Source organism: Marmota monax, unplaced genomic scaffold (genome assembly GCF_021218885.2).
Source record: "Marmota monax isolate L192 unplaced genomic scaffold, Marmota_monax_Labrador192_F-V1.1 WCK01_AAM20220418_F8-fsc00099, whole genome shotgun sequence".
Taxonomy (NCBI): domain Eukaryota; kingdom Metazoa; phylum Chordata; class Mammalia; order Rodentia; family Sciuridae; genus Marmota; species Marmota monax.
This window is the reverse complement of record NW_026692126.1, coordinates 6,709,346-6,722,618: the sequence shown is the minus strand read 5'-3', so window position 1 is coordinate 6,722,618 and position 13,273 is coordinate 6,709,346. Positions and strand designations below refer to the sequence as shown.

At 34.1% G+C, this 13,273-nt stretch overlaps 1 protein-coding gene across 4 annotated transcripts in view; it reads right to left on the bottom strand.

Moving 5' to 3' along the window:
• Window positions 1-13,273, bottom strand: part of Dennd1b (DENN domain containing 1B) — a 274,353-nt gene that overhangs the window by 6,065 nt on the left and 255,015 nt on the right. For all 4 annotated transcript variants that reach the window (XM_058586056.1, XM_058586061.1, XM_046464870.1 and 1 more), the window contains 2 exons: window positions 1,808-1,887; window positions 637-853 (listed from right to left, as the gene is read on the bottom strand). In XM_058586056.1, coding sequence (XP_058442039.1) covers window positions 637-853; window positions 1,808-1,887 — 297 coding nt within the window. The remainder of the gene's footprint in view (window positions 1-636; window positions 854-1,807; window positions 1,888-13,273) is intronic.

The following is a 13,273-nucleotide window of genomic DNA, read 5'->3' as shown; positions in this document are numbered from 1 at the left end:
AATTGTTTTTATTTTTAATTTTTTTTTAATACCAGGAATTGAACCTGGAGGCATTTAATCACTAAGCCACATCCCCAAAGCCCCCCCCCTCCTTTTTTTAATGTTAGAGTTGCTGTGGGCCTCCCTGAGTTGCTGAGGCTGACTTTGAACTCACAATCCTCCTGCCTCAGCCTCCTGAGCTGCTGTGATTCCAGGTGTGCAACACTGTGCCTGGCTTTAGTTCAATTTTGTTTAAAACACCATTCATTTTGGAAGTAAGAAGATGGAAAATGACTCAAAAAATCCATTTATTATACTTTTCTGAAAACCCAGGAAGTAAAATAAAAAGATAGAAACACTTAACATTTTAAAAATTCCCCCAAAGAAGACAACTATAAAATTAGATTATAAAAAAAATTACTTCCAGACAAAAAATTCAATTAATAGTAATAATCACCAGAATTAGGTAAGTGTAAGGGAAAATATACGAATTTTATTATTAGAAATAATTCTTAGTGATTAAATTATACCAGTTTTGAGGTTTGAACACCTATTTAGAGGTTAAATGCTTCCACCAACTAAGATTATAAGATCAGTCAATCACAGCAAGGGCAAGAATGTTTTCATTTACTTTTATAAGCTGAATGGTCAACTAACCGTAGGTTTGTAATCAATATCATCCATTGATCTAAAGAAATCCAAGCTCTTTGCAGCTGCCAGCTTTCCTTGATCTGAGCTATGTGTGCTCAGTGTGTCGAGGATCTCTCCTAACAAGTCCATTTCACCTGGATAAGGAATCATTGCTTTTGTTTCAACAGAGTCATCACTTTCATAAAAATAAGTAGAAGCTTCCTCGCCATCTTCAGAAGATAACCTGGAGAAAATAAAACATGCAATAGTAGGTGGACATCCTGAGATGCTGTGTCTCAGCTCACCAACCACATTTAATCAATGAGATGGTTTTAAATCCATAGCAGCATTTCACAGTGGAACAACACAAAAACCAATAACTGGTTCATGGTCAAACTAATTGTTCTTAGTTATTTATGCACCAATTCAAGTACTGGAAATTTAAGTACATGCATTAAGAACCAAAAGTTTATGGTACCTTAGCCATCTAGAAGCAGCAGGGCTTTTCACAGCATTTAATCCTGTGGGATTTGGGCCCTTTACCTTAGAAATATTCGCATGAAAGAAAGTTTGTAATAGCCCAAGTTCACTTTCAATATTTTTATATGGTTTTCCTTCTATTTACTCACTTATTTTATAGAGAAATGCATATTTTTTATATAAAACATTTAATGTAGAGAAATACTGTCTATTTTGTCATTCCCATATATCAAAATTATTAAGAAGTCTACACTATTATTTCCCTTGCCTAATATTATAATTGATTTTAACATTTGTACTAAATTTTTATATTCTGATATTATCCTGTACTGAAATGTCTCACTCAATTCAATTTGATTATCACCTTTCCTCATATTTAAACTTGCCCCTTTCAGCATAAGGGTAAGAGCCTAATTTAGGTGTCTTCTTTATTTTTATCTTTACCTTTATCTTTATGTCTTCTTTATCACCATCCCAGATAGTAAAGTCTCTAGACATTGCTGCTTTCCAAGAACAAGGTATTTCAGGCCTGTCTTTCTTTCCTGTCCCAAGACATTCTCCACAAAGTTCCCAAGAGCACTGTTTACTTTTGCGGAAGGACACTGCAAGGGAGTAAAACCTGAGCTCCAGGAGTGTGCATTCTTTGAGACATCCTTTGTAGCCTAAGGCTTTGCTACCAAGCCACGCCCTGGGTAGGACACCACACTCCATGACTTACTTGCTTGCTCTTTCAATGTCGTCCTCCTCATCGTCATACAGAACACCATCCAGGCTCTTAAGAGGCCTTTTTAAGCGTGCCTACAAAGAAATTGAACAATAAAATGACTTTCAGAGTTTAAAACAAATATCTTTAGTAAATTTTAAAGTAACAATGTGATTTTATCAGGAACATTTTCAAAATAAAGTTTTTGAAGGTTACCCAGTAACTTGGCAAACAAGGAAAGAAGAAATGAAAGAAAACAGTTGGTATTCATCTCAACACTTAATAGTTCTGCAAACTAATAATGAAAAATAAATCAGTGGACTGAACACACACAAGCACACAGTTGCACAGACCTTGATTTACGTATATTTGACTGAGTACCAACCGTACCTCCACCATGCACCTGTCACACAGTATTAACAATCATCAGTATTTGCCTAACTTGTCTTTCTTTTATTCCCTGCTCATACTCCTCCCCCACCCCAAGTATTTTAGAGCAGTACTTCTCAATCCTTAGTGTTTACATAAATCTTTTAGCAATTTATAAAAAGATAAATGTAGGTTCTGGTTCAACAGAGATTCTGGGGGTTTTGAGAGTTCTCATGACTTATGATAACCACTGACTAAATCCATCATTTCTTTAGGAACTGCAAAATTATGCTTTTCTAGAGCATTCCTTCTATATTAATTTCAGGGCATTCTCTAAAGAACAACTTTCTTTAGCTATCCCAAAGTGCAATGTGCATGGGAAAAGAGAGGATAAATCACCAACTGTTTCATTTTATTTAACAATTTTTAGAGTAATGAGTTAGTTCTCTAACAATTTCTAAAAGTGAGCCATAAGGACTTTTTATAAGCATGACATATTATTTAATATGGTTCAATACACCATAGTTATTATTATTCTTGGTGTTCAAACTGCCCCATTTTTAAAATTTAAACCATAATTTGTGTGTGTGTGTGTGTGTGTATGTGTGTGTGTGTGTGTGTACAAGTACCAGGGATTGAACCCAGGGGTGCCTAGCCACTAAGCACCCTAGCCCTTTTTTTATTTTTAAATATTGAGACAAGGTCTCGCTAAGTTGCTTAGTGCCACATGCTAAGTTGCTGAAGCTAGCTTTACACTTGTGACCTCCTGGCCTCAGACTCCCAAGCCACAGGGATTACAGGTGTGTGCCACCACACCTAGCTACACCATGATTTTGATTTAAAAATAGCCTTTATCTTTTAGAGATAGAACCTGAAACATTTACAGATTAAATTATATACTGTTGGTTTTCTTTTTTTTTAAGATAGAAGAGAGAGAGAGACACACACACACACACACACACAGAGAGAGAGAGAGAGAGAGAGAGAGAGAGAGAGAGAGAGAATTTTTTAATATTTATTTTTTAGTTCTCGGCGGACACAACATCTTTGTTTGTATGTGGTGCTGAGGATCGAACCTGGGCCTCACATGCCAGGAGAGCACACTACTGCTTGAGCCACATCCCCAGCCCGAAATACTGTTGGTTTTCTACTTCAAAATAATACAGTGATGGAAGAAGGAGCATGCATGAGCTGACCCTGAGTTGACTGTTACTGAAAGTACATGAAAGAAACCTGGGAAATATTAATAAGTGTCTCTCTACTACTACACATATTTGAAATATTTCAAAATGAAACTTTAAAAAATTATCCCATCCTTCATCAGTGGTAGCTCTTTAAAGTTGGTTCCTGTGTTCTTTGACATAACCTCAGAAAAGATTCCTAGTTTTTCTAAGTGGAAAATGACATTTAAAGGCCAGAATCTGTATGTTTTAGTTGCTTAAGAATGCATGCTATTGTTTGAGACAGGCAACAGTGAACATGAATGTGTACACTTCAGCCATGAAACCACAGAGAAATAATTTTCTGTCTTCTCATTTTTATTTTCCAACCCAGATAACTGCCTTTATTGCACCCAAAATTAATAAGCAAGTTTCTGCAACCTATAGCACTGATCTATTCTTCTCTACTCCTCTAAGTTCCCTGTAAGGCTGGTGATTATAAATATATTTGGGGAGGGACCAGGGTGCATGTAGCTCAGTGGTAGAGTGCTTGCCTAGCCTATACCAGGCCCTGAGTTAATCCCTACTACTGCAAAAGAAAAAAAAAGAAAGAAAAGAAATGAAGGGGATGACCTAAAACCATAGTATCACTTTACTATCATACTACTGTAAGTTGGAGGTTTATGAGTTAATTGAAAATTTGCAGAATCACCACTCACAACATTATTTCTTTGGGGAAAATATATTTCATCCCCCAACTCACAAAATATAATACAATTCTTTATTTCTAAAGACAAGACATTATTATTGCATTGAACCCCGTATACGGCATTATGCCAGCCAATTGGTCTTACCTTTAACTTTTTGATGAAAGAAATCAAAATTAAAACTAAATGAGCAAAACTGTAAGAAATCTGGGACTTTATGTTGCCATTTGTTAATATCATTAGAATTTAAGAACTAATAGAAGAGGATGATCAGAAAATAAATATATAACAATATATAGAGTATTTTACAAAGCATTCTCACATATATACGGGGTTAGGTCCTGGGAATACAGAGTTGAATTAATTAAATTCTTCCATTAAGCACTCACTTAGTGTCTAAAGGACTGTACAAGAAATCTGGAAGAATACCCACATAGGCTTCATAATCTACCCAAAGTCACACACAGTCAAAAATAGGAACCAGAAAACCAAATCCATGTCGTTCTCTGTTGTGTTCCAAATCCTGAGATCATTTTCTTCCCTAATAGTTTACTTTATATCCTACAGCTTCCTGCATATATTGTAGATGATTTTATTTCAATTCCAACTTTTTTAAAAATGAAGCTACTATTTTTTTTCCCGAAATCTGTAGCATCAAAGTCATAATGTGGGCTTCATAAGCACATCTGAATTAGGATTTCATATTTCCTACCTAGACCAGGGTTCATCACTTCTATATGGGAATGGTATTAAACAGTGTATCCTGTGATCAATTTCCAAAACATAATTATAATTAGAAAGAAAAAACTGATTAATATATTAATAATTTTCTATGACTGTTAACCTTTGTCTAACAGAGTTTTGCATCTGCTAGCATTTCAATATTTCCAACGACCTATGGACTGTCCTTTGTATTATCTCACTGGTTTTCTCACTAATTAACTAAATAAAATGATTCATAGTTTTACTTTTTGATAATAGTTATCCTTTGTTGTAGGCAGTTAATGTTTTCTGAGTAAATGAGTATCATACAAAGTAGATAGTTTCTGTTGAGTATTTATTCAAAGTATTTATTCAATGAGTTAAACAACTAGTAAGAAACTACCCTACTGACTGACTAACATAAGCACTTTAAGGATCCATGAGGTATAGATGACTGTTATATTCATTCCTTCAACAAAGATTAAAGAAGTGCCTTCCATGTGCCAGGTACTGGGCTAATGCTAGAGGAACAAAGAAGGCGGCTCTCTGCCCTCATGGGTATTACCTTCTAGTAAATTACACATGAATTAAAGTGAATAATCATACAAATAAGCATAAAATTATGACTAAAATTAACTTGTACTAAGCTGTGATTGCAACAAAAGCACTTTGACCTAACCTGAGAGGTCAAAGGAAGTCTTTCTCTGAAAGATTTTTTGAGTTGAGCTCTCAACAGTTAGCTGATTTTAATAAGATGATGGTAATAGTTAACAATACATACAAAGTCTCTGTGGTGGGACGATCAGGGAAAGTGGTGTGCTGTGAATTAACTTGGTACACAGGGCTCCTCAAAGGGCCCATTAAACTTTGCAGTTACCTTTTTGATCACTAGATGGCAGACACACTCTAAAAAGGCAAAAGGCTGGAAAAATTTAAATTCATGGTGGTTATATGGAAGTGGAGGAGGTCAGAGATGGAGCAAGCAAGTGAGAACTTGGTGGGATAGGCAAGGAATATATCCTAGACTTGTAGGTCCAGATTATGAAGAATAATATTAAAAGCTACTTAATCAAATCTTAATTGAGAACCTACTGAAAGCAAGGTAGTAAGCCATGCCTCTTAGCATCTCTTCCTTTATAAACATTCACTAAGCACCTACAGCATGCAAGCTATTTTCTTCAATGCTATGAGTCATATAAAAGAAATGAAAAAGATATTTCTTCTTCAGAAGACATTAAAAAGTACAAGACAAAAATGCTAAAATCCTGAATGTAAGATTTAAAAACTTACTCTTCTCACTGCATGAGTGTAATTCAATTAAGACTTTAACAGACAGCATAGATGAAAACTTATGTAAATTACTGATCAGACATTATTTAAAGTAATTATGTAATGCTAGTTATAATTAATGTCAAATAGAAACATTCTTAATAATGAAAAGATAGGTTCAGTGTATACACTAGTAATGCTAACAATATAGAACTGCAATTACATACTACAAACAATAGTAAATTCTTGGATCAAGTAAGGAGGTATAGAATCTTCTGAAGTGTGCTTGCTTTGGCTGCTCATCTACTAAAACTGAAATAATAAAAAGTTTCTGGACTAACACTGGGTTATACTAACACAAGTTACATAGAGGATGTGCTATTAGCAACTGTCTTGGAAACCAGTACTATACAAAATAAAGGCACATTTTGGGGATGTAAAAACACTCATAAAAATGAAATAAAGAATATATATCACTTTGATACAAAAGATTAAAATGAAATAGGAAACAAGATGTCATACATCCTCAATAAGACTCCTACTAGGTTCTGAACACACATAACCATAAAATTAAATTCTGCTTCCATGAAAATGTAAAATACACATCTAGAATATATGAAAATTCATGAAGTCAATACTTGATTTGGAAAAATGTATTGAAAAAGAAAGGCTATCAGTACGGGATGAAAATTATTAGAGAAAATCCTACTAGAGAAGTTAAACATATAGCTAGAAATTGACTGAAATAAAGTTGGCTGGTGAAGACGAGAAGAGAAACTATTTTATATGAAAGAAAAATCATAAGAAAACCTTAGGGGTAGGACTAAGTTGCAAAACCATACAACTCAATGTCTGATGAAACCTCAAGAAGTAAGTCTTGTTTAGCTGATTAATAAAGCTAAATGTTTTCTTTCTTTTCACTATAATGATCTCCAGAAAGTGTATAATCAGACTGTAGAAAGGTGAAAGAAGTCTTCCAGAAGCAACAAGGGCCAGGTGATCTGCAGTAACCATTTTGATCACTAGATGGCAGACAAATACAAATAAGGCAAAATACAAGGTAAATTTAAATTCTTGGGCTGGGGTTAGATAGGCGAGATAAGGAATATAGACAGATGAGCAAGAAAATGAAGAAAATGGAATTCTTATACTTCATAAAATTAAGGTGTTTTTAATACATGAATTATTGAAGGTAGATGTAATCTTTGCTACTGCCCCTAATTTGGAGTTGAGGCAAACTGTTGTCCAAAAGTTTCACTTTGCTTACTCCCAAGTCTGAAAGAAATCTCTGAGCTTATGCATTTTTCATTCAAAGACAAAAATACCTGCATGAAGTGCTATGAGAATAAATGGTGAATGTCACATGAGGCTCGTCAGTAAGAAGATTCTGAAGTGGTCCTGACATGTTGAGGACCCTTTCCCAATTCTCCCAGATCACAGTGATTTCTTATTCTTTGTCAGCTTTATTCACTTTATTTCTACCACTCAAAGGTTACCTGGTATATGTTCCCTTGTAAAATCAGTATATCATTTTCAGTTCATTCCTATCTTACCAAGCCCTTGAGAACAAGAATCTTATCTTTTAATTTCTTTTGCTTCTAATTCCACTTTCATCTGCAATGCAGAAAGCTGCAAGAGAATGTCACTCCCACTCTGACAATGAGAAAGGGCTGGAAAATCTAAAAAATAAATTGTAATTGTTCTTGAGCCTCTCAGGGTCCTGAGCTGCCAGGTAACTAAATACACTGAATTTCATATATTTCAATCTCTTCGAAAGAGAGATGGGAGACAGGACCAATTTCACCATTTGCAAAGCACAAGGAAAGAGAAAACTGCCATATAACCAGGTAAGAAGAAATCTGCTAAAATTTTAATAGTCTTAGAGGCCAAGTATGGGCCAACATGTTAATTTGGAATAGCTGGGAATGTCAAAGACAAGGGGGAGTTTGGCTCTTTTCCAAACATAAGTGTTCATAATTTTGTTTGCTAATTGGGCTACCTCACCACCCAGTGCTCATAAGAAAGACTGAGGTGAAGATGGGAGACTGAAGAGCTCCCTTACTGGTTCAGGTATGCAGAAGGTGACAAGCTCAGCGACAAGTAGGAAGCCTCAATTTCTTTGAGCCTTCCTTCAGATCCAACAGAGAAGCAAAATCTCTGTGTCTTAAGGAGGAACAAGAAACTCTCTTAAGCAAATGATTTTACATTGATACCAAGCAGAGGTCTATTCCACGAGGGAGGTACAGGTAACTCTCATCCACCCTGGATGAAATACAGACTGATGAAGTTTGTCTATCACAGGGAGGAGGGAGAGGGCTACTAAGACAGTCCACACCTGAAATAAAGGGGAATATAGTCCCCAAGACTGAAGCTGGATACAGCACAGAAAAGCCCTACGGCCAGGACCAGGAAACAGCGGCTATGGAGGGTGAAAAACATGGAGAGGTTCCCCCTGTCCCCATTAGCCCAGTGTGGCTCAGATGTAAAAGGTCTGCTGATAGCTGAGAGTGAAGTAGGAACACTGAGAAAACCTAGTAACTGCACTGGCAGGGCTCCACCCTAAGGACAAGACAGCAACCCACTGAAGGAAATGATATCAACAAGAAAATCCAAATCCAGTGCAACTTCTGGTAGACTCAACCTCTTAAACTAACAGCATTACAGAAGAAGAATCTTGCCCATTTCTGGATGTAAACAATTTTTTGTATCCATGGGGCCCAGTACTCAATTAAGCATTATGAGACATGAGAAGAATAAAAAGGATAAACAACATACCTGAATAGATAGGCTGATAGCAGAGAGATGAAATCTTTTTTTAAAAAGTGAAAATGATATGAAAAAAGAAACAGCAGAATATGAGAGTTGAATTGTTTTAATCAGCTCATCAACAGACTGAAGAAAGACTGAATTTCAAAACAGGTCAATACAAATTATTCAAAATGAAACACAAAGATTAAAGAAAGCAAGGAAAATGAAACAAAAAAACTATCAGCAAAAAAGAGCTGAGGGGTATTATCAACCAGTCTAATTCATACTGCTTCTAAAACATAATAGGCATTAATTCTTCCTTTTTAATTTTTCTGGTGGTTGTTGTTGTATTTGATAGAATGGAAATAATATTACCTCATATTTATGAAACTTCTAGTGAGTGTTGGAAGAACAAATTTTGTCAGTATATAACATCCACAATAATTCTATGGAAGTGAACATAATCATCACCATGTCATAGACCTGAAGGCTAAGAGGCTTGGGGAGCTCAGGAAAGTTGCTCAAGTTCATAAACCATCCAAGTGGTTTCTAACAACTGATGAGGGTGATGGTTAAAAAAGTAAAAGGGAGAATACATGTCTTTTGAAGTGTTGAAAGGAAAATAGTACTTTATATTCTTTATCATATCACTTTTTATACATGAATATATTCATGTTTACTTTTCTATGTTCTGTTTTGTAGCCTTAAGAAGTGTTTCAAACGTAACTGAATGTACAAAAAAAGAGTAAATGCCCTATATGTTGTGATACTGCATTATATATAAAACTGTGTGCATATATTACATTTTTGTCTCTTGAAAAAAAAAGGTAAAAGGGAGAGTGAATACGAAGGTCAAAGGAGGAAAGGCTTTCTGAATTTGTAAATGAAAGTTCTCAGAAGCCACAAAGAGGTAAGTGATCTTGAAAACTGTCAATCAGCAGTCACTAGATATTCATATAGTTGAATTAAACTAGACTCCAGGATGGTGTGTCTATTCTGTCCATATTGCACCACTAATTACATTAATAAAAGCTTATTTTAATTAATATTAAGTTGTTCTAGAATTTGACTAAAGAAATACCTTTATTAGACAGAATGCTAGAAATCAGAACTAACCCCATTTATAGAGAGCTTTTTACTGAGCAGAGATTAGGAGTTTAAAACCATCCTGGAAATGAAGTACTTTAGTTTCATTTCTCCATTGTTGATCAGAGACTTTATAAAATTCACCCCATGGCAACACTGCTGGGTACCCTAAGATGGTCTGTCACTGAAGTGTGTTAATAGGTGGAAAGAAGGTCATTACTCGCAGGAGGTCTCATTATTCACCTGAGTGGGTACAAGAAACATGGCTGCAAACAATATTTTTAAGACAACTTTTAAAGGCTGTTTATATAACAAGTGATTTAAAATACTTTGTTCCATAATTTTTGATCTTTAATATTTGAAAATGCAAATATTGCCAATGATCTTGCAGTAATTTTTCAGGGCCAGATTATTATTGGTCAGTATAAACACAATTTTACAAGACTGATAAATAACATTCTCAAAGCAAAATAAATAAATATATCAGTAAACCGTTGATAAATGGCAATCTATTTCACTTTTGTTGACAGAGTTTCAATATTTCAACATTTAAAAAAGGGTTCATATACACGTCAAGTCCATTTGTCTTATATTCTCAATAAAACACAGAATTTGGTTTTCTTCATTGATTAATTTGAAGATGAACTTCTAGCTGGGATAAAAAATTCAGAAGTCAGCATTAATCAACAGAACCATATTATTTCCATATAATTTAATAAATTATGCTTTTAAAAAGGATTAAAAAATATTTGATTAGGAAAATAACTATAGATACATTTTACTTATCAAATTTATCACACAATATATTAAGTGTATATATGTGCATTTGTGATATCACACGTAGGTACAGAGAGATTTAAAATGTATGTGTGTGTGTGTGTGTGTGTATGTTGAATATAGTCAAAATTTCAACAGACATTGAACTGATATTTTGGTCTCAGAATCAAATAATAACCAGTTTTTAAAAGCATTTATTACAAATGTCAGAGACACTGATAAAGCCACAAAGGGAATAGATTTCTGTGAAATGACTAGTATTATATTCCAATGTTAGAAAAACCATAAAGAACTTTCAGAGAAGGCTGCAAACATAGTAGCCCTATTTTGTAATTGGCATGGGGGCACAGGCTAACTTAAGATATTTATGTATCATTCTACTGTTTTATGTTATGTATTAAGAATATAACAATGTGTATAGATATAAATCAGGCTCAGATTATAATAAGATTCTATTATACTCCTGTAGTTATATATCTATTGACATTTCTGGCAATTTCCCTCTCAGGGGACACTAAAAGGCAGCAGGAGTAACCTCTACAAAGGAAATGACTGGCTTTTCCTTTCATCAACATTAACATTGATCTCTGACAAACTTTAAAAGCACTTCTCTACACAAAACCAAGGAAAATCGCCATTTCTTTATCCTAAGATGCCTGAGAGAAAATAAGAATTTGTCTGCAAAATTTAGGTTTGTTTTTTTTTTTAAATAGAGAGCTGTTGTTAATCAGAATGCTACAAATTAAAGAGGTACTAGTTTAAAAAAAAGAAACTTCAAAAACTAATCCGGATGAAAAACAGGGAGGAGAAATATTAGTTTTGTGATTCCACAAAAAGAGTGGTAATATTCATTAAATTTACTAAATGGAAAAACTGAGTACCTTTATTTTTGTTGGGAAGATTCTATAATAAATAATAGTTGTTTGTGACAATAAATTTGAAGGGTAAGATTATAACATTAGGGAGTTACATTTTAAAATATTTCAAAATGTATATGGAATATGTTTATATAATTAGTATTATTTTTCATTATTTCTTTTTAATATGCCAGGTATTATTTAGTAGAGCTAAACATACCAAAAAATGACGTCCCAGAGTTACTAGAAGGAATATTTAGTTTTAAACTATTTATTTGATTGAATGTTCTTGAACAATTTTATGACAATATAAATGTCTCAATGTGTGTCCCATTGTGTTTCTAAGAGACTATTCTGAAAAGGCGCTATAAATTTAAATGCTCTTCTTTTAATGAAAGTACTAATGATTTCCACTAGATGGCACCCTTGTAACCCATAATGGATTTTATTATTATTTTTTTAAACAGGTTTAGCTAAAATCAAATTTGACCTGTTGGAAATTAATATTATTTCAACAGAGAAACAATGGAGAAAATAACTTTCTAACTAACAATATGGTATTCAGAGTTTTCAATGTGGACTCAAAAGATCAATTGCAAAAATCTCTGACATTAGCATACATTAGACTACATATATCCTATGTGAAAGAGTGACTTTGGGATGGAGACTGCTGCAATGTACTTTCACTTTGGCAGTACTTTTTAATGGGCATTTGTTAACAGACACACACTCATTTAACTTATTTCAAATGTTTATCATTTCTCTCTCTCTCTCTCTCTCTCTCTCTTTTCTTTTCTTTTTTTTGTACCAGGGATTGAACTCAGGGGCACTCACCCACTGAACCACATTCCAGCCCTATTTTTTGTTTTATTTAGAGACAGGGTCTCACTGAGTTGCTTAGCACCTTACTTTTCCTGAGGCTGGCTTTGAACTTGTGATCCTCCTGTCTCAGCCTCCCAAGCTGCTGGGATTACAGGCATGCACCACTGTGCCCAGCCAAATGTTTACCATTTGAAGCCTTCTTCAAATTAATTACTTTAATCCAGCATTTTAGCTTCAAATGTTCTCACGATTGAGCCAAAGTAAATGAAGTGCTAAAAGTACAAATTTATTTATTTATTTATTTGCTAATTATGATTTCGTTAAACTTATTTGTATTATTTTGTAAAAATAAACTTATTTTACAAAGTTAAGTATTATTTTCAATTACTCCAACACAGTTATCCCCTTGTGATTTACAATCACTTTCTTTACTTGGTCAGAAGCAAGTGGCTACTTCCCTCTGTAAACTATGTCTTTTCTGTACTGTCCAGTCCAGAAAAGCTGTTCAATGGACTGTATTTTTCCAAAGATCCCAAAACAAGTATATCATTTCCTGAAATCTATTATTTCATCTGTGCACCTATTATTCCTGGAATCCTCTGAATTCCTATGAAGTAAGTTTGTCATAAATATATTAATATGAGCCACACCCTATTAGGTGTGAATACTTCATCTTGTTTTATCCTTAGGACTAAGTAATTTAAGAAAACACCTACATTTTCATTTGCTCCTATAAGTTTCATGGAAGCAAGTTCATTTTCAGCATTTTAAAATACGATCATCTATAAGACAAATGTCTTCTCACATTTACAAAGATGCTACCATATTGGGATTTCTTTTTAAGTTCAATGAAAATATAGCTTTCAAATGCCTTACTTACAAATCTAAGCAAACCAAAAAAGTAATTATCTTCAGAGCATATTTTTTACAGATAAAAGTATACTACTCATTAATTATAAAATGAGCTCATGGCTATTGTCCTAT